Below are 23,067 nucleotides of genomic sequence, written 5' to 3' on the forward strand. Positions count from 1 at the left end.
ACCTGCTGCCATTGCCCAATGATGCCAAATTTGCTGCACTGTTCTAAAAGATATGCCCCACATTGATTTTGGCTGTTATTTCAACTAGTGTTGCTCGTCTGTTAGCATTGACACACACACACACACACACACACACACACACACACACACACCGCTGCTCTCGGTCGTTAAGTGAAGGCTGTCAGCCACTGTTTTCCGTGGTTAGAGGTGATACCTGAAATTCTATATTCTTGGCTCACTCTTGACACTGTGTGCAACTACCATTCCACGGTCTAATTCCGGTAATTCTTGTCATGCGTCCATAATCTCATCAGGAATCATTTCACATGAATCACCTGAGTACGAATGACAGCTCCACCAATACACTCCCCTTTTATACCTTGGGTACATGATACTATCACCAACTTTGTAAATATCACTATACTATGGCTTTTGTCACTTCAGTGTATGCTGTGGCCATCTCTGGTGCTGTGGGCAAATAGAGGTTGGTGCTTTTGTGTTTTGTTAGAGGGTATTGTTTCAGCATTTGGAGGGCATTTTTTGTGCTAAATGTATAAATGTAGTACATAACCATGGGAAGGCATTGATTTACCTTGTATGATGTGTTCTCAGAGAACTGATAGTTTCATGGTGAAATGTGATGGTCTTGTTATGAGAGTAATTCTGTAATTCACTACAGTTTGACATACAGGTGGTTTAACTCAGTGAAATAATGTCTTACACATGAAGCATGATGTGGTTCATTTTTGTAAAATCGGGGCTTTTTTTTGCATTATAGTAACTTAGTAACTACTAAATAATGAAGTTGGCACACTAAAGTTGAACGTAAACTATTTATTCAACAATTTATGACTGAGACATGCGTATGAATTAACATCACTAAAACTCACCCATTGCTGACCTTCGTGGCTTCAGCCGCCCCCTTTAAATAACATCGTAACAATACAATACATATAGAGTGATTCCATGATGTTACATACTTTCAGGAATGATTGAGAAGGGCATACATATCCGTTTGAGGTAAGAGACCACAGTCGGGAAATGACTGAATCAAAAGTTTAAACGAAAACTGCTTTGATATCTGTGACAGTGGAATACATGTACTGGTACTGTTGTTGCTAAGATTGTCGGGTAGGCAACTTTCAGAGGTGGTAATATAGACTGATGCCTGCGCCGTTAACTCCCCACATATGCCAAGGAGTAAATGCCTATCCTCCTGGGGTATCGGGACTCCCGGCAACGGCCATCCTGCCAGGTGGCTCTTGCCGTGGCTGGGTGGCGCCCTTGGGGAGGGCCCTTGGTCAGAGTAGGTGGCATCAGGGCGGATGACCCGCAATGAAGCGTGGTATATCGTCTCTCCCTGGTGGCCAGCCGCCAGCAGTCTCTAAGCGTTCTCGGGCTCAGTTTAATGCTCAGAAGTACGTTCCCCTCCCTGGCCACACCGTGGGAGGAACGTAAGTCTCAGGACGGCAGTAGCAGTTATTCGCCCCGCTTCTTAGTTTGTACGAGGGTTGATGGGGAGTCTTTTCTCTCCACAAAGCCTCAGTTCTTTGTCGAGCATTTAGAGGACAAGTTTGGGGAGGTGGAGGGCTTGTCAAAAATGCGCTCTGGGTCAGTCCTGATACAAACGGCATCCTCTGCCCAGTCACGACGGTTACTCGCTTGTGACAAGTTGGGGGATGTTGCCGTTACAATCACACCACATAAGAGTTTAAATATGGTCCAGGGAGTTATTTACCATAGGGATCTTCTTTTGCAGTCTGATGAAGAGCTGCGCGCCAATTTAGAGCGCCGAGGTGTACATTTCGTCCGGCGCGTTCATCGGGGTCCGAAGGAAAATCAGATTGCTACCGGTGCCTTCATCTTGGCCTTCAAAGGGGATACATTACCGGAAAAAGTCAAGGTGATGGTCTACCGATGTGACGTTAAGCCCTATATCCCTCGCCCGATGCGGTGCTTCAAGTGCTGGAAGTTCGGCCATATGCCTTCTCGCTGCACTTCCAGCCTCACATGTCGAGATTGCGGACGCCCATCACATCCCTATACTCCATGTGCCCCGCCTCCCATCTGTGTCAACTGCGGGGAGCACCATTCACCTTGCTCGCCAGACTGCCGAATTTTCCAGAAAGAGCGTAAAATCATGGAATACAAGACCCTGGACCGACTAACCTATACTGAGGCCAAGAGGAAATACGACCGACTCCATCCTGTGAGAATGACATCCTCCTACGCTGCTGCTACAACACCTGTGCTAGCCACGTCTGTTTCACCACTTGTGGCCGGATCGACGAGTAGTAAAACTCCTGCTGCCCCCTTGCCAGTGGGGGGGCTCTACCCACCAGGTTGCTCCTGCGCCACCTACCTCAGGAGCAACACCATCCCACCCATCGGGGACGTCCGTCCCCACTTCTAAGCCGGAGAAGTGTCCATCTTCTTCGGCTTCTCACGCTCGCAAGGGGTCCCTTGGGTCCCTCCCTTCCCAGGTTTCCGCCAGCGAGAAGCCTGATGACCGACAATGGCGTAAGTTCCCGCAATCGGCTGGTCGTAGGGCTTCACGATCCTCCTCCGTCCCGGAGACTGAATCGGTGAAGCACTCCCAGCCGGTGCGACCCAAGGAACGGCGTGAGAAACCCAAGAAGAGCTCTCAGCCCAAGGAACTTGCGGTGGCAGCCATCCCACCGCAACCTTTCAGCTCTGCGTCTGAGGATGCGGTGGAGATTCTGGCGTCCGCTGAGGACCTCGATCTCGCCGGTCCATCAGACGCCATGGAAAGCACTATCACAGGTGCTAAATCGGAGGCAGCAGGTGACCCAGCGGCGTAATCTCCCTTCCCAGTCCCGTCAAGCCTTTCTCAGCCATGGACAGCACCATCCTCCAGTGGAACTGCAGCGGTTTCTTCCACCATCTAGCTGAGCTCCGCCAACTTATCAGCCTTCACCCTTTCCTCTGCATTGCTCTGCAGGAAACTTGGTTTCCGGCAATGCGAACCCCCGCCCTCCGTGGCTGTCGGGGTTATTATAAGAACCGGGCAGCTTATGAAAGGGTGTCTGGTGGCGTCTGCATCTATGTCCTGAACTCTCTTCACAGCGAGTCTGTACCTCTCCACACACCTTTAGAGGCTGTCGTTGTTCGGGTGTGGACGCCACAGGCTGTTACCGTCTGCAGTCTTTACCTTCCACCGGATGGTGATGTCGCGCAGCATGTCCTGGCTGATCTGATAGCTCAATTGCCTCCACTTTTTCTGTTACTGGGCGACTTTAACGCCCATAACCATCTGTGGGGTGGGTCAGTGGCAACAGGTCGAGGCGCCATCCTTGAGCATTTATTGGCGCGGCTCGATCTCTCGATCTTAAATGATGGTGCCTTCACACACTTCATTGTGGTGCATGGCACATACTCCGCCATTGACCTTTCCATCTGTAGCTCTAGCCTCTTACCGTCTGTCCAATGCAGAGTGCATGACGACCTGTGTGGTAGTGACCACTTTCCGATCTTTCTGTCACTACCACAGCATCAGTCTTCTGGGTGCCCTAACAGATGAGCTGTGAATCAGGCTGACTGGGACTTGTTCTCCTCCACTGCCGCTATTGAGCATCTCTCTAACGATGCCATTGATGCAGTGGTTCAATCGGTCACCACCGGCATCGTTACTGCCGCTGAATCTGCCGTTCCCCGTTCTTCTGGGTCCCTTCAGCGCCGGACTGTGCCTTGGTGGTCGCCCGAGATTGCTGAAGCGACTAAAGCTCGCCGACGGGCGCTCCAGCATCACAAGCGACATCCCTCAATCGACCACCTTATCACCTTCAAGCGGCTGCGTGCGCGAGCCCGCTGCATTATCCGCCAACGCAAGCAGGAGTGCTGGGAGCGGTATGTGTCCACCATTGGCCTCCATGTCACTCCATCGCAGGTCTGGGCCAAGATTCGCCGCCTCTATGGCTATCGGACCCCTGTCAGTGTCCCTGTGCTCTCAGTGAATGGAGCAGTTTGTACTGACTCTGACGTCATTGCAAACCGCTTGGCAGAGCACTTTGCTATGAATTTCGCTTCTCCCAACTACCCCTTGGGCTTCCGCTCCATTAAGGAGCGGATAGAACGTCAGAGTCTTTCTTTTCGCCCTCACCATCCTGAATTGTACAATGTTCCATTCAGTGAGTGGGAATTTCGAAGTGCCCTCGCCGCTTGTCCTGATACCGCTCCTGGGCCAGATAGCATCCACTCTCAGATGCTGAAACACCTTTCAGTGGACTGCCAGCGACGCCTCCTCGATCTTTACAACCGCATTTGGGTCGAGGGTGAGTTTCCGTCGCAATGGCGGGAAAGTCTTGTTGTCCCCATTCTGAAACCAGGGAAAAACCCTTTGGAGGTGGACAGCTACCGTGCCATTAGCCTCACCAACGTTCTTTGCAAGTTGCTTGAACGGATGGTGAGCCGGCGCTTGAATTGGGTACTGGAGTCTCGAGGCTTTCTGGCTCCGTCTCAGGGTGGGTTCCTTAAAGGCCGCTCCGCCGCCGACAATCTGGTGAGCCTGGAGTCGGCCATCCATACTGCCTTTGCCCGCCGTCAGCATCTGGTTGCTGTCTTTTTCGACATGCGGAAGGGGTATGATATGACATGGCGTCATCACATACTTTCTACGCTTCATGGATGGGGTCTTAGGGGCCCTCTGCCGATCTATATCTGCAATTTTCTGTCGTATTGTACTTTCCGTGTGCACGTCGCGGCCTCATATAGTTCCTCCCAAGTCCAGGAGAACGGTGTGCCACAGGGTTCTGTTCTCAGTGTGTGTCTGTTTTTAATAGCTATTAACGGGCTCTCTGCGGCCGTGGGAAATACTGTCTCCGCTTCCCTGTATGCTGGCGACTTCTGCCTTTACTACAGCTCTATTGGCATTGCAGCTGCTGAACGTCAGATACAGGGCGCAATCCGCAAGGTGCAGTCTTGGGCTGTAGCGCATGGTTTTCAGTTTTCCGCAGCCAAGACCTGCGTTATGCATTTCTGCCAGCGACGCTCTGTTCACCCGGAGCCGCGGCTTTATCTTGAAGGCGAGCTTCTTAAAGTGGTGGAGTCACATAGGTTTTTGGGGATGGTTTTTGATGCCCGGTTGACTTGGCTGCCTCATATTCGGCAGCTTAAACAGTCTTGTTGGCGGCATCTAAATGCTATGCGATGCCTGTGCCACACCAGGTGGGGCGCCGACCCATCTACTCTCCTCCGGCTTTACCAGGCGTTAATCCAGTCCTGTCTGGACTACGGGAGTCTGGCTTATGGCTCAGCATCCCCATCTGCGTTGCGGGTGCTGGACCCAATCCTCCACAGCGGGACACGCCTTGCCGCTGGTGCCTTCCGAACCAGCCCTGTGGACAGCATACTTGTGGAGGCAGGTGTCCCTCCACTGCGGTTACGACGCCAACAATTACTGGCTGCTTATGCTGCCCATGTTTTTAGCTTGCCCGGGCATCCAAATTATCGTGTCCTCTTCCCGCAGTCAGTCTTTCATCTGCCAGAACGTCGGCCCCGGTGGGGTTGTCCGATCGCCGTACATGTCAAACAGCTTCTTTCGTGGCTTGGGTGTTTCCCTGTTCCACCTCCTTTCTGGGCCCCTCTGCGTATACCCCCGTGGTGTGTGCCTCGCCCTTGCCTTCGGCTCGACTTGGCACGTGGCCCGAAGGACTCAGTCCCTCCGGAGGCCTTCCGACGCCGCTTTTATTCCATCCTGGCCACGTATCAGGGCTCTGGCGTTGTCTACACTGACGGTTAGATGGTTGCTGGTCGTGTCGGTTGTGCACTAAGTCTAGGGGACCATTCTGAACAATGTTCGTTGCCGGCTGGCTGCAGTGTTTACACTGCTGAGCTGATCGCCATCTTTCATGCCCTAGAGTATATCCGCTCCTGCTCAGGTGAGTCCTTCGTTATCTGTAGCGATTCCCTGAGCGGTTCACGAGCTCTCGACCAGTGTTTCCCTTGTTCTCGTCTGGTGATGGCTATCCAGGAGTCCCTTCATACTCTCGCCCGTAGCGGCAGGTCTGTGGTCTTTGTTTGGACGCCAGGCCATGTTGGTATACCTGGCAATGAAACTGTTGACCACCTGGCGAAAGAGGCCACCAGTATGCCATGTCTGGAGATTGGTCTCCTGGCGGCTGATTTGCAGGCAGTCTTACGCCGCACAGTTCTCTCGTTTTGGGATGCTGAATGGCGCGGTTTGACCACCCCTAACAAACTCTGTGCCGTCAAGGACACGACGACTGTGTGGCGGTCATCCATGCGAGCCAACTGCAGGGACTCAGTCGTCCTTCGTCGGCTCCGCATTGGCCACACCTGACTCACGCACAGTTATTTACTGTGTCGTGAGGATCCCCCTCTTTGTCGTTGTGGGGCGTCCTTGACGGTGGTCCATATTCTGTCGGAGTGCGCCCTTTTAACCGTGCTTAGGCAGACTTTTGCAATGCCTGACACACTCTGTGCTCTTTTATCAGATGACTCTGCCATGGTGGACTTGGTTTTATGTTATATTCGGGCAGGGGGTTTTTATCCTTTAATCTGAGTGTTTGTTTTTTAGTGTTGATTCTGGCTTTTAGCCTCTGATTTTAAACTGAGTTTTTAAAGTGTTCTTGGTGGTTGGCTTTTCCTCTTTTTCTCTACGGTCGGCCAACCACTGTCACACTGTGTGTTTTAATTTTTGTCTGGTCTCTGTCAGAGTATTTCATGTCCTGTTTAGTCTGCTGTCTTTCCTGTTGTTTGTTTTTTATTCTCTTCGGGTGGTTTTAGTTTTTATGGAACAAGGGACCGATGACCATAGTAGTCTGGTCCCATTAATCCCACAAACCAACCAACCACCTACCTCTGATTCCCAAGCACAACAAATGTTTGCCGCTTCACTTCTGCATGGCTATATTGTTCGTATTGAGGCCCGTATAATTCTGAATTCTTCCTGTGGTATTATCTACTAGGGTACTTGATGGTCTGACCGAGGCAGAAATCAAAACGTACTTATCTAATCGGAGTGCAATTGCCATCCATCGGGTGACAAGAAAGGTAGATGCATCCTTAGTGCCAACACGTGTTATTTTTCTCACCTTTGATAGAGTGGTGCTTCCGTCAAAGATCAAAGTAGGCTATGAAGTTATCACAGTCCGATCGTACATTCTGAATCCGATTCGCTGCTACCAGTGTCGTCGTTTCGACCACACTCAAATGTCTTGTCGACACTTGATCACAAGTGTAACCTGTGGCAGGGAGTGCATGGGGGCGATTATCCACCTCTCTTCTCCCTACTGTATCAACTGCAATAGTGACCATGCCGCCGCCTCTTGAGATGTATCTCGATGAGTGGACTGCCCCGGAGATCTGGGTAAAGGAAAAAGTGCCTTAACCAATCGCTTGTAAGTTATTGGCTAGTCACAAACCCAGCGTTCTACTGTCTGGCACTTACAGTACTGTTCTTGCTACGTCTTGCTCCATGAAGGACGTGGCCACACGGACATGCAACCTCAAATTTAGCACTGAGGTTGTGAAATCACCCAGTGTCATGGTAGCATCTTCGTCTCCTCGTCCAGGTGTGCAACAAGCCACCAAACATTCACCTTTTGGGGGGGAAGCCACCTGCTGCACAACCGGCAGGCTGAATAGGACAGAAAGAATACTCCCGCGACAACTTGCTATGTCCCTCCAGCCAACAAACATCTGAGGCTTTCTCTGCCAACTGGAAAGGCTCCAAGAAGTCAAATAAAGGCAACCGGTCTTCTGCTTTGCTGACTCGGAGATCCTTTTTGACGATGTCGTCACGTGAACCCTCGACCAGCTGGCAATGCGTGTCATGTGTTGCCAACTCGTTTTTCTGCCCTGGACTCCGCATACCAACTGAGGGAGGGTGCCTACGCCTCTGTAGTTCTCCTGGAGCAGGATCCTCCAGCCTCTGTGACCTGTAGCAGTGGGTCTTTGAAGGCTGGCATTCAGCAGCCACTAAGTTGACACCTCTTCATTTTTTCTCTCCTCCCTTTTCCTCATTATGGCTCTTTGTCAATGGATCATTTGTGGCCTTTGATCAAACAAATAGGATTTACAGCTGCTCTTAGAATCCCAACATGTTATTGTTCCCTGCCTCCAGGAAACAAAATTGCATCATCACGGCTGCTTTGAGCTCTTTCATTTCTTCCCAATCTGCTTTGACAACCCTCCCCCACCCGTCTCCCAGAGGATGGCATTCCATCTCGTGAGAGAGTCATGCTGCTGATACGGGATGATGTTCACAGTCAACCCCCCTCCCTCTCTCTCTCTCTCTCTCTCTCTCTCTCTCTCTCCCTCTCTCTCTCTCTCTCTCTCTCTCTCTCTCTCTCTCTCTCTCTCTCTCACACACACACACACACACACACACACACACACACACACTACCTCCTTTCAAGCTGTTGCAGTTCAATTTTTCCTTCCTCTCTTGAACTTTTTCCTGTGTACCGTTCATATTCCTCCATCATTTGATGTCAACAGACCAGACTTCCTCCAGGTTATTGGGCAGCTACCTCACAGTTTACTGCTGCTCAGTGACTTTAATGTGCACCACCCCATTTGGCGTTCTCCCAGAACCTGTCTGGGAGGTGCCCTCTTGGCTGACTTTCACAATCAGCCTCCTCTGCCATAAAGCAGGGCCACCCACATTCCTTTCAGACTCTATGCACAGCTATTCTCATTTGGACCTTTCCTTGTGCACTGCCCAGCTTGCCCATCATCTTGATTGGTTTGTTCTCTCCGATGCGTACTTGAGTGACCATTTCCCATGTGCGATCCGTTTGTTGACTCCTCCTCCACCCACATGCACACACAAATGGCAGCTAACTAAGGCTGACTGGAGGCATTACTCCTCCCTGGCGACCTTCGACGAATATTTCCCCAATTGTGATGACCAGGTGAAATGTCTTACAAATCTTATCCTTACTGCCACAGAAAATTCCATTCCTTGCACTTCCTCTTTACCATGCTGTATCCTGGTCCCTTGGTGGACTGAGATGTGCCGCAATACAATCTGCACATAGAGGAGTACCCTCCATGGTTTTAACCATCACCCTAAGATGGCAAACTGCATTCATTGTAAAAGGCTGTGTGCACATTGTTGCCATATTGTTCAGAATAGAATAAAAGCTATCTGGATTTCATTCACTAGTTCTTTTAACAGTTCCACTCTGTCTTCCGTCATGTGGGCCAACCTCCGCCAGCTGTCTGGGACCAAGATCTGTTTCCCAATTTCCGGCATGACAGTAGCCAATAATGTCATAGTGGAACCTGTTGCTGTCTCTGATACCTTGGGCTGCCATCTTGTGAACATTTTGAGCTCCTCCCACTATCACCCTGCCCTTCTCCATCGGAAACGAATGGAGGCGGCTCGGGCGATTTTGTTCTCTTCTCAAAATAGCGAGTGCTCCAATGCCGCCTTTACTATGAGGGAGCTAGAGCATGTTCACAACTCATCCCACCCCAGAGTCAGACGACTCCCACATTCAGATGTTGCAGCACCTTTCTCTTGTGGGCAAGCACTTTCTGCTTCTTGTACAACCGCACCTGGGCTGAGGGCATGTTTCCCAGACACTGGTGGCAAGTCACTGTCATACCCATGCCTAAGCCAGGTAAGAACAAACACCTTCCTTCTAGCTACTGCCCCATTTCTCTCACCAGCTGTTGTGTTTGCAAGGTAATGGAACATATGATTTGTGCCTGGTTGGTATGGTGGCTTGGGTCTCACAATTTACTACCCACTGCACATTATGAATTTTGAGCACATTGTTCTGCAGTTGACTGTCTCATCACTCTATCCACCCGTGTCATGAATTGTTTTCTGTGGAAATATCGGACTGTGGCTGTGTTTTTCGATTTGGATAAAGTCTGACACCTGCTGGAGGACTGGTATCTTCCATGTGCTCTAATGTGGGGTTTCCATGGCCACCTGCCATATTTCCTTCAGGAATTTTTAAAAGACAGAGTTTTCAAGGTAAGTGTGTGTTCTGCCTTGTTGGACACCTTTAACCCAAGAAAATGGTGTGCCTCAGGATTCCATCCTGAGCATCATCCTCTTTGCTATCACCATTAACCATATCATAGCCTGTCTCTTGCCAGGCATGTCCTTTTTCATTGATAATTTTGACATCTATTGCAGTTCTTAAAGGACTTGTCTCATTGAGCGGTGTCTTCAGAGATGTCTTGATCACCTTCACTCATGGAGCATCGACAGTGGTTTTCGTTTTTCCACTGACAAAAGCGTATGTATGAATTTCTGTTGGTGCAGTTGCTTTCTTCCACCACCTTTACATCTTGGGCCTGTTGCTCTTCCATTTGTCGAAACTACTAAAATTCCTCTGGCTCATGCTCGATTGGAAACTTCCTTGGTCATCCCACATGTCTTACCTGGCAGCCCGCTGCATGCAGTCCCTCAGTGTCCTACTTGTCCTCAGCGGTATTTGCTGGGGAGATCATACCACCCTCTTCTGTTTGTACCAGTCCTTTGTCCATTCAAAATTAGACTATGGATATTTTGTTTATGCATCTGCACGTTTGTCCCTGTTGTGCCACCATTGTGGCATCCGTTAGGCCACTGGCACCTTTTACACTAGCCCAGTTGAGAGTCTGTACACAGGAGCTGCTGTACTACCACTGTCCCACCGCTGTGACTTTTCGCTCAGCAGATATGCATGCTGTTTGTCTGCCATGTGTAGCCACCCATCCTATGCCTCATTCTTCGATGACTCCTTTGATCGCCAGAATGGGATGTGTCAGTCTTCCCTGTTACCTCGTGGGTTTTGCTTTCGGCTCTTGCTCAGGCAGCTTAACTACACGCTACCTGCCACTTTCCCGATGGATGTGAACCCTTTACCACCTTGGCTTCATACGGCAATCCGTGTTCACCTTGGCCTTCATTCGCTTTCTAAGGATACTACTCCACCCTCGCTCTATCACTGCAAGTTTCACGACCTTCACACTGAAACTGAACTTTGATAGTACCTTTGTGTACACTGATGGCTCTCAGACTGAACATCGTGTTGAGTGTGCCTTCGTCATGGGCACCGAGGTTTTTTGATATCGAGCTTCTGGAACACTCCTCAGTATTTACAGCAGAGCTTTTCGCCCTGTGTCAGGCCACAGAGTACATCCAGCGACAAAGGCTTTCCAATTGTGCCATGTGCTCCATCTATTTCAGTGCCCTTCAAAGCCTCTTGTGTGCTCTATACCGTCCATCCATTAGCACAGCGGATCTTGGTGGAACCACTGTGATATTTATGTGTATTCTTGGTCAGGTTGGTCTGACAGGAAACAAGACTGTTGATGCTACTGCAAAGGCTGCATTCCGTGTACCTCAGCCTGCTAGTTCTTACATGTTCTCTCCAGATATTTATGTTGCTATCTGCAGCAGGTGGTATCCCTTTGGCATCACCACTAGTCCTCATTCATGCGAACAAGCTCTGGGTTATTACGTGGCCTGGACGACCTCCTCTTGCCTTCTCACCATGAAGAGATCATTTTAGCGAGGTTGTGCATCGGGCACTCTCTTTTTAACGATTGCCATTTGTTATGTGGTGCTCTCCCACCACTTTGTACTCACGCCGCTCTCCCAAGCCGATTTGTATAACTAACCTTTCACAGACTGGGCCACTGGTTCAGGCTTTCGCTTCATCCCACAGTATGGCCCTAGATCCTGATTCAATTCATGATAGGATGATCCAACATCTGAACATTACTCAAAGTAACGGAGATCACAAAGGGAGTCCCATAAGATTCAATTTTGGGTCCACTTAATGTTAAAACAACCAAAATTTGTACTTTTGGTAGACAATAATGGTGTTACAATAAATCCCATTAAAACGAAATTGAAAGAAAGCAATAGAAGAGTTCAATATTGATATTTCCAAAGAATTATTAAGTTGTTCAGTGAAAATGGACTCTCCCTAAATTTTGGAAGAAGCACACTACATTAAATTCGGTACAACAAAAAGTCTTGCCACAACAATTGATGTAGCATATGATCAGGAGTCAGTAAGGAGAGCAGATGCTACAAATTTTTGGGTGTACATATTTATGAAAACTTGAAATGGAAGAAGCATATTTCTGAGTTCCTCAAACAATAAAGTTCAACTACTTTTGCTCTTTGTGTAATTGCTAATCTTGAAAACAAATGTATCGACCTCATGACAATTTGGCTTGTTTCCACTCAATGTTGTACAGAATAATTCTGTGGGGACTCATCCCTTAGAAAGAAAGCATTGATTGCACAAAAGCGAACAGTAAGAATCATATATGGTGTTACCCACGGACATCATGTAGGTACCACTTGAAGGGGCTATGCATTTTAGCCCCACTGCAACAATACGTATTTTTGCTAATGAAATTTGTCATAAAGAATTCATAACAATTTGAGAAGAACAGTTTGCACATACGTACCTCAACACTAGAGAAGGAAAAATGACCTTTATTATCCATTGTTAAAGCTGTCAGTGGCTCAGAGAATAGTTCAGAGTGAAGTCATAAATTTTGAACATTTTCCCAATAACATAATATGTCTGTCAGATACTGAAGCAAGTTTGAAATGTTCACAAGAAATGATTTTAAATTATTCCATTGAGGAAGTTGTACTCAAAAACAGGTAGCCAGCCCAAAAAAAACTTATTTTTAAGTGTAGGTGCATGAGTAGGAATAAAATGATAGTGTGTTCATTAATGTTAGCACTGATCTCGTATACATATCATGTAAACGGACTTGTTCCACATCATTTCATAAAAGAATCATTCAGATGATGTATGGAACATGTAACTAACTAACTAACTGTCACCCCTGTGCCCCCTCCTATCTTCTTCCCCAAGTCTTTTTTGCTACACCAACATTCTCTCTCCTATATTTCCTCCCTCCTTACCCCTTATCCTCTCCACTCCCCTGATAGTTAACCCCCATATAAAACCCTCTTCTTAAACTCCTCGCACATAACATCTCCCTCTGCTCCATATCCTGCACTATTCCCCTATACTCTCTGCCACATCCCTGTATCTTCATGTCCTCCGTGTCTTCCAAGTATCCACATCTCCTCCTCCATCCCTCCCTCCCCCATTCAGAGCATATCTCCTTCCCCATGGTCCCTCTCCCATGTAGTCATTTCATTCCCTCCCTTCCTGTAACATATGTGCCTTCCTTCCTCCCATGCATTCACTTTCCTTCCTTCCTTCATTCCTTCCTTCCTCTGTCCCATGTGTCCACCTCCCTTCCTTCTCCCCCCCCCCCCCATCCCTCCATCGAGGCATCCACATCACTGTCCCCCACATCCTCTATCTTCATCCCCCCACCCACCTGCATTCCTTCCCGCCCGCATGCCCCAACCCCCCCTGGCTGCCCTCCCTGCCCGCATGCCCCACCCCCCCTTGCTGCCCTCCCTGCCCGCATGCCCCCCCCCCCCCCCTTGCTGCCCTCCCTGCCCGCATGGCCCCCCCTTGCTGCCCTCCCTGCCCGCATGGCCCCCCCTTGCTGCCCTCCCTGCCCGCAAGACCCCCCCTTGCTGCCCTCCCTGCCCGCAAGACCCCCCACTGCTGCCCCCCCCTCCCACCCCTCGTGCACGGCCACACCTGTGTGCGCCCCCCCCCCCTGCCACTCATTTCCTCCATTCCTTCCCCTTATCGTCTCAACTACCCTGTTAGTTAACCCCCATATAAAACCCTCTTCTCAACATATAAACTCCTCCCCCATAACATCACCCTCTCCTCATATCCTGCATCCTTCCCCTAGATCCTCGGACACTCCCCTGTATCTTCATGTCCTCCGTGTCATCTAAGTATCCACATCTCCTCCTCCACCCCTCCTGCCCCTATCCAGAGCATACCTCCCTCCCCAAGGTCCCCCTCCCGTGTAGTCATTTCATTCCCTCCCTTCCTATACATATATGCCTTCCCTCCGCCCATGCATCCACCTTCCTTCCACCATTCCTTCCACCTTCCTTCCTTCCTGTGTCCCATATATCCACCTTCCTTCCACCTTTCCATCCTTCCTCTATCCCATGTGTCCTATCTTCCTCCCTCCCTCCCTCCATAAAGGCATCCACATTGCTGTCTCCCACATCTTCTGTCTTCACCCACCTCTCCACCTATTTCCTTCCATTACCATGTGTTTGCCCTCTTTATTCCTCTGTCCTTATGTGTCAGAAAACCCGTTTACCCCCCTTTAGTGACCACTGGGTTGCCTCTCCCTCCTCCACCTCCTAACCGCTGCTGCCACATGTACACCCATCACACACACCTCTGTTCTTCTTTGGCCTCTTGCTCCCAACTCCCCACATGCTGCCAACGCTCCCCACCCCCTCCCCCTCCCTCCACACACTCATAATGTATATCATTTTCATTTAAAATATTTTTTAAAGATTAATTGCAGAATTTCTAAATCAAATTCTGTCATAATTTAGTACATTTGTACTAACCTAGCAATATAAGATACCCCTTTCATAACACCATATTCTTATTTTTGTCTTCATATTTTGCTTTAATTTTTTCAGGTTTCTCATCCAACAAAGGATCTGAAACGACCATCGACGAAGAAGACTGCTCTACATTGCATATTCTTCTTTGGTACAAACAATTAGTTAGTATCCTCATTGAATAAATAGATGAAATAACATAGCTGTCCACTGTGTCTCTTGAGTTAATTTCAAAAGTTATCTTTTTGCAGTGCATGGATTGAAGAAACAAACATAAAACCATACTTTGAATTCAAGGATCAACTTGTGAAGTCCAATAAATCGGTGGCATTCAAAGATGCCATAAATGCAATAGAGGATTATATAAAGAATCAAGGAGAGGTAATATGATGGAAATGATTTTCCGAATATTTTTGTATTCTAATGGTGATTTTATTTATAAGTGTTAACTTTTTCATGGCAGTTTCTCCTCGGGTATTAATTAATTTTAAATTTCTGTTGCTGAAGATTTTTTACCACATGCATTTGCAAACGTGTGTTAGAAAAGGAGCTTTTTACACCTGTAGTAACTCCCCTCCCCCCCCCCCCCCCCCTCACACACACACACACACACACACACACACACACACACACACACACACACACTTACATACATATTGTTATGTTGTATTGTACATTGCCTTATAAATAATGACTTTTTACACTAAATATACTGGAAGAAATAAAAATTTTCACTGTTGTAACAAAATATGCTGACATTATTTTAAATGGACAGACAGATCAAAAAGAAAATTGGTGAAAATTTCACTAGCATTTTTTACTGACAACATATTTGTTCTACTACTGGAGGTAATACAAATTACACATAGCATTATGTATGTTCTGTGATATGTAGCAAAAAATAGTCTTTGCATATGCAGCAATTGCCAGTGACAACTCTGTATATTTCCATTAAAAGTGCCTTACACTGACTGCATATGTGTACATGTCATATAATTAACTTATTACATGATTATTATGGAGTATTGCCATTGGCATTTGCTAAAAAGCATTATATATAAGGCAGGTCATGTAATTGATATGAAAAATCACGTACATATAAAACAGCACTGTTGTTGTGGTCTTCAGTCCAGAGACAGGTTTGATGCAGCTCTTCATGCTACCATCTCCTGTGCAAACTTCATCTCCGAAAAACTGTTGCACCCTACATCCTTCTGAATCTGTTGAATGTCATCATCTCTTGGTCTCCCTCGACGATTTTTACCCTCCACCCTGCCTCCAATACCAAATGGGTGATCGCTTGATGCTTCAGAACATCTACCAACTGATCCCTTCTTCTGGTCAAGCTGTGCCACAAATTCCTCTTCTTTCCAATTATATTCAGTACCTCCTCATTAGTTACGTGATCTACCCATCTAATCTTCAGCATTCTTCTGTAACACCACATTTCGACAGCTTCTATTCTCTTCCTGTCTAAACTATTTGTTGTCCATGTTTCACAGCCATGCATGGCTACACTCCATATAAATACTTTTAGAAAAGACTTCCTGACACTTAAATCTATACTAGATGTTAACAAATTTCTCTACTTCAGAAACGCTTTTCTTGCCATTGCAAGTCTACATTTTATATCCTTTCTGTTTAAACTATTATCAGTTATTTTGATCCCCAAATAACAAAGCTACTTTAAGTGCCTCATTTCCTAATCTGATTCTCTCAGCATCACATGATTTAATTAGGCGACATTCCATTATCCTCATTTTGCTTTTGTTGGTGTTCATCTTATATCCTCCTTTCAAGACACTGTCCATTCTGTTCAACTGCTCTTCCAAGTCCTTTGCTGTCTCTGACAGAATTACGATGTCATCAGCGAACCTCAACATTTTTATTTCCTCTCCGTAGATTTTAATTCCTACTCCAAATTTTTCTTTTGTTTCCTTTACTGCTTCCTCAATATACAATTTGAATAACATTGGGGATAGGCTACAACCCTGTCTCACTCCCTTCCCAACCACTGCTTCCCTTTCATGCCCCTTGGCTCTAGTAACTGCCATCTGGTTTCTGTACAAATTGTAAATAGCCTTTTGCTCCCTGTATCTGCCAGCTTCAGAATTTAAAAGAGAGTATTCCAGTCAACACTACGTGTACTATAACTAAAGTATTATAAGAAATGTGTGTCTTTTGTAATACGTATGTCAGTGATGATTGGCAGTGCACAAAGCTAGTCCAGTAAAACAAACCAATATCTGCAAGTAGTTTATAACAAACAATTAATTATCAGTATGATTTGTCACTACTTCTACAGGCTGCAGAGTACTGAATGTATACGCTTTCTCTACTAGCCAGTTTCTTCCTGTTCCCTTCACAGATAGAAGCACTATCAATGTGCCTCTGCAGGAGTACTAACTTTTCTTATCTTCATGGTCCTTACACAAATTGCATTCTTAGGTCTGACATGTGCAAGGAATGCAATCCATCACTACGGGTGAATGACCTGTTTTTACTGTTTATAAACGTCAGCAAGTGACGGTGATTTCAAATTTGCCCGTAGCACTAGTTACTCGGAGTCGTCTCACAGCTGTATTATTGTATGTGTTTGGGTTGAACATGTTGGTATATATGCATTTTGAAAATAATAAGATGGACATGATAAACATTGGTGTTTGTTTATAAATAAGTGGAGAATAGATTATTTGAATTCAAACCACAGGAATAGTATAGAGTACGTATAGATAAGTTTGCAAAGTCCAGCAGGAGAATTTGGTAAATAGTTGTTTCTCTGTTGTGTATTTCAAAGTGGGTGTCGGTTTAATGCCACATACATCAGAAGTCACTCTATTGTCTGTACCCTGAAGACAGGTTCTGTCCATGCCATTGGCAATTGTGTTGAATTCAGTAGCTGATCTGCTACATTAGTAGCTACAAAAGACTTCTAAGGATAGCAGATGGAAGGGAATGATGGAGTTTTGATAAGCACATCAATGATACAAAAGTATGGTGTGTGATGGGTGTTTTTTTACTTGTCCCAATAAACTTGGCAGTAAACCAGGTCATGCCAATGCATTTTAAAAGACAATGCTGCTAAATTTACTGCTCAGCACCAGAGACACTTAGGAGTTCTAGTCAAAGACCTAGCTTTTGTTTTATAAAAGTTTGTACCCAGTTGTTGAAGGACTTAACTTGGAAGGGTGAAGAACGTTTGAAAATAACAGCAGTCAACTTCTAGAAAGATGCATACAAAATAGAATCTAGCATCTGGTGAGGAGGAACAGCTGGTTAGTCTGTTTTGCATTTTCAGAAGAGCTTTTACCATCAAGTGACAAAATCTGCAGGAAGGAGAGGCTGGCTGAGTTCTGACTGTAACGTACAGTAAACTTTCTGCGTACCAGAATGTGGTAAACCTTTTCAAACCAAGGCAATTACTCAAGAAAGTTCAGAAAACTAAATATGTTTTTATGGGAAAAAATTATAGCTTCTTTCTACATAATCATTCAAGATTGATACAGTAGATAATTGCAAGAATAAACAGAAAATGAAACTGAGTACGCTGGTGTGATCTGTAAGATCTATGAACTTTAAATTCTACTTTCATAAGTGGAGTCATTAAATGTGAGCATCCACTGTCAGAAAAACAAGAAATTTCATTAGTCCTAGAACAATAGAAACATAGAGCATCAAGCCACTATTGGACAGCGTCCAGACTGATGTTAGGTGTTTTGAGATGTTAAGTTTGTTTTGTTTGTATGTGGGCCAGATGCAGAAACAATGTAAAAACCAGATCCAATAACAAAGTAAGAGCTCTGTAATTTTCTTGCTTTGCTTGACTGAAGGTATACTTACAGGAAATCAGTATGCCTGATGATTTCATTTTTGTTTTCAGTCATTTAAAAAATTGACAATCATATTTGTCAGGTGCTTTTAAAAATGGTGTAAGATGTGATCTCAGTCTGTTAGCTGGTTTTGTCCAGAAAGGTTAATAGTTAATCAGCTAACTTCCCCATCCCCACCTTATATTTGGCAACTCACCTAGTAATCTTTGTTACATCCTGCAAGCCATGACTCCATCCAGATTCCTTTTTAATAAACTTCCCAAAGTAGAGCATGAAATGATTGAGTCAAATGGTGAAGGTTTCAACACAAACTCAGTACAGTACTGAGTCTATATTTCCTACACTCTTTCTGCATGCCCACTTGCTTGTTAGATTTGACCAAAGTTCGCATATTATCATTACTGTCCAAAACTGTTTCTGTTGTCTCCTTTCTAATCCCATTATATATTTAAATTTGTGAGTGGCGAATGTATGGAGTTGGGGTACTCTTTTTTTTCCCCTTCCCTAGCATTTTGTTCAATGTAACATTCAATAATACTAAAAAAACAACATTGCACCACTATATACATGTTTGTATTTTCCATATATATGTAGCACTTGTGTTTTTATGATTGAAATATCCAAAACTTTATACTAATGTTTGAATAACTGTATTAGTGGCAGATAATTACTTCAGCAATATGAAGTTGGCTCTAGATGACACAGTAGTGTATTAAGTGTCATTATTAACTTATCTGAGAAATGCAGAGTTGTGAAGATTGATATCTGGATCTAAATACAGATAAATGTCTAGTACAGAGCAGGGGAAAGACACCACAACTGTAGCAGTGAGGAAGGAAGATGCCAGACACCAATTTATTGGAATGGTTCTAAGTAGGTATGATATGTACAACAAAAAGGTGGTTCCCTTATTGTGTGAAGCCATAGTCACAAAAATTCCAAGTGCCTATGTTCCAAAATGAGTTTACCGAGCGAGGTGGCGCAGTGGTAGCACACTGGACTCTCATTCGGGAGGACGACGGTTCAATCCCGCGTCGGTCCATCCTGATTTTGGTTTTCCGTGATTTCCCTAAATCGCTTCAGGCAAATGCTGGGATGGTTCCTTTGAAAGGGCACAGCCGACTTCCTTCCCCATTTTTCCCTAATCCGATGAGACCGATAAACTCGCTGTTTGGTCTCTTCCCCCAAACAATCCAATCCAATCCAAAATGAGTTAATAAATATTACATTATCTAGCAACAACAATATTAAGGAAAGGATATATAAGGAGACACTGAGTCACAGGCAGGCACCAGACTGCTGTACATCAAGCTTTTCGCCAAAGGCCTTCTTCTGAAGTAAAAAGCACAGGGGCATTCGCACAAGCATAAGATGTGTGCGCACACACACACACACACACACACACACACACACACATGACCACTGTCCCTGGCTATTGAGTCCAGACTGCGGATGCAACTGTGCCAGAGAAGAATAGCAATCTGGTGTGGATGGTGGGGATAAGGAGGTGGTGGAGATTAAGGTTCAGTTGTGTCAGTCCTGGGTGAGAGTCTTGAGGGGAATGCTCCTCTGTAGCCAGATGGTGGGTATGTGGGAGGTGGTTGGTGACTTGAAACAAAGTGTGGGAGATCCATTTCTGTACATGGTTGGGTCGATAATTTCAGTCTGTGAAAGCTTTAGTGAGACTCCAGTTGATGATACGGAATGGGTGGCAGTTGTTGAAGTGGAGGCAAAAGCCTTAGAATCACAGAAGTATCAGTTCTTTCCAAGGCCATACCTTTGGCTCACTTCCAAAGTCAGTTAGCCAGGACTTTTGAAAGACATTCACTCCTTCTTCCATTCTGTACAGTGGAAACACTTTGTCACCAACCCTACCAATTTGACTCAACTCAAAACCGAAATTGAACCGTCTGCCTCACTAAACTCGTCTATCCAACTGTGCCATCCCTTGTTAACATTGCAGAATTTCCTAATGTCAGACTTTGTCTCACCATCCTACATGGAAGCAAACTTTACATTCATAGAGAGAACCACAATCCACCCTCTTAACACTAATCCTGACAAAGACTCCTTTACTGTTGTTTTGAACTGCAGGTATTACCTGACAGAGGGACTCCACCAGCTGTCACATTCATCCACTTACAAACCCTGCCATGTGACCCTGTTCCAGAATTGGAAATCCTTAAGCCCATCACAGAACCTCTATTGTGGAGTCTCTCTCTCTCTCTCTCTCTCTCTCTCTCTCTCTCTCTCTCTCTCTCTCTCTCTCTCTCTCTCACACACACACACACCTCTACCACTCCCCACATTCCTACCCAGTCACCCAGGGCACTCCTTTGTGAGCAGTTACTGTCCCTCCATTGAGAAAATGTTGTTTCTCGCAGGCCAACACCTGCAGCCTGTTACCTGTAACCTGCCCTTCTATATAAAAGACAACAACTGCTTGCTCCAGCAATTTACCCCAATTCCTATTCCTGTACCACACAGCACCCTACTCAACACTTTTCATGCCACCTCCCTCTACACTAACATTCCCAATGACCACGGAGTTGCCACTACTGAACATACCTTTCCCAATCCCCAACTGACTCCATCCCTGCAACCTCCTTCGTGGCCACCATGACTGACTGTACCCTCATCCACAGTTACTTCTCCTTTTGAAGGCATCACCTACAAACAGATCTGTGATAAAGCAGTGGAAATCTGTATTGCACCATCCAGTGCCATCCTATTTATTGGCCTTCTAGAGGAATCCTTCCTAACCAATAATAATACTAAACCCCTCACTTGGTTCAGATTCACTGATGGTTCTTTGTGATCTGGACCGAGGGTGAGGAAACCCTATCCACATTCTGCAAGAACCTCAACATTTTCTCCCCAACGCTTCACTTGGTCCTCCTCTACCCAACAAGGCACCTTCCTCAATGTCTACATTCACCTCAAGGATGGCTAATCAGTACTTTCATGCATATCAAACATACCAACCACCAGAAATACCTTCACTTCAACTGAAATGAGGAATAACCTGCCCACTATCCTTAACATCCCTCCCATAGTGGTATTCTGCCACCTGCTGAACCTAAGTAGCATCCTTGTCCATCCCTATTCCATCTCTGCTCCCAACCCTTTGCCTCAGGGCTCATACCCCTGCAATAGACCTAGATGCAAGACCTGTCCCATTCATCCTCACACCTCTAGTCACAGGCATGTTGTCCTATCCCATCAAAGACAGGGCTATCTGTGAAACTATCATTTGATCTACAAACTAAGCTGCAATCACTGTGCTACTTTGTGTGTGAGCATGACAACTAACAGCTTTCTCTCCACATGAATTGCCACTGACAGACTGTGGCCGAGAAACAGGTGGACCACACAGATGCTCATGCAGCCCAATACAGTGTGCTTCATTCACTTCGATGACTGGTTCACGGCCTGTGCTAAATGGATTCTTCCTGTGAAAATCAGCTTGGTGCTTTTCCAATTTACCCAGATGGGAACTCTACCTGCAATATGTCCTACATTCTTGCGCGTGTGCACACGCGCGCGCGCACACACACACACACACACACACACACACACACACACACACACACACACACACACAGTCTCAATCTTTGTTAGTCCCTGCCCTTCTCCTAACTATTCCCTTCCCTGCTCCCACTCCTATATGAAGTCTTTTATTCTACCAGCACACTTGCTAAGCACTCCCCCCCCCTTTCTCTCTCTCTCTCTCTCTCTCTCTCTCTCTCTCTCTCTCTCTCTCTACATCTACATCCACATCCATACTTTGCAAGCCACCTGACTGTGTGTGGCGGAGGGTACCCTGAGTACCTCTATCGGTTCTCCCTTCTATTCCAGTCTCGTATTGTACGTGGAAAGGAGGATTCTCGGTATGCTTCTGTGTGGGCTCTAATCTCTCTGATTTTATCCTCATGGTCTCTTCGCGAGATTATGTAGGAGGGAGCAATATACTGCTTGACTCTTCGGTGAAGGTATGTTCTCGAAACTTTAACAAAAGCCCGTACCGAGCTACTGAGCGTCTCTCCTGCAGAGTCTTCCACTGGAGTTTATCTATCATCTCCGTAACGCTTTCGCGATTACTAAATGATCCTGTAACGAAGCACGCTGCTCTCCGTTGGATCTTCTCTATCTCTTCTATCAACCCTATCTGGTGCGGATCCCACACTGCTGAGCAGTATTCAAGCAGTGGGCGAACAAGCGTACTGTAACCTACTTCCTTTGTTGTCGGATTTCATTTCCTTAGGATTCTTCCAATGAATCTCAGTTTGGCATCTGTTTTGCCGACGATCAACTTTATATGATCATTCTCTCTGCTATCTTGCCCTTCACCCATGCGTCCTTACCCCACCACTCACACCAGAGTGCTGCTCTCATCAGGTACAGTTGCTGTCCACTGTCGAGCTCTGTGGTTTTTTTTTTTGTGTGTGTGTGTGTGTGTGTGTGTGTGTGTGTGTGTGTGTGTTGTGGATTTTATTTGGAAAGTTATTGGAAATCAGTACTGATGTCAATAATCTTGAGGTTCTTCTTTGAAATAAAGATTACAAGTGGTTCACCTCAATGGATATTTAATTAATATTTTTAATATTTATAAAAGCTGTACCATTTGTACATACATTTACATACTATTTTAAGGTAACAGCTATGGTGTCTTCAAACCATACATTTGGCTTCAGATTGGGTAAAGACAGCCACCACTGACTAGTAATTACCTTACAGGCATCGGCCTGGAAAAGAAATTTCTCAAAAAATAGTTCAAAGCTAACTGCTGTTAACAATGACAAAACATAAAGT

The 23,067-nt window shown here is 46.0% G+C and overlaps 1 protein-coding gene across 1 annotated transcript in view; it reads left to right on the plus strand.

Moving 5' to 3' along the window:
* Positions 1 to 23,067, plus strand: part of LOC126282156 (putative oxidoreductase GLYR1 homolog) — a 242,411-nt gene that overhangs the window by 24,733 nt on the left and 194,611 nt on the right. The window contains exons 3-4 of the mRNA XM_049981672.1: positions 14,504 to 14,589; positions 14,677 to 14,806. Of these exons, the coding sequence (XP_049837629.1) occupies positions 14,504 to 14,589; positions 14,677 to 14,806 (216 nt within the window). The remainder of the gene's footprint in view (positions 1 to 14,503; positions 14,590 to 14,676; positions 14,807 to 23,067) is intronic.

This window comes from Schistocerca gregaria, chromosome 7, assembly GCF_023897955.1.
Source record: "Schistocerca gregaria isolate iqSchGreg1 chromosome 7, iqSchGreg1.2, whole genome shotgun sequence".
NCBI lineage: Eukaryota > Metazoa > Arthropoda > Insecta > Orthoptera > Acrididae > Schistocerca > Schistocerca gregaria.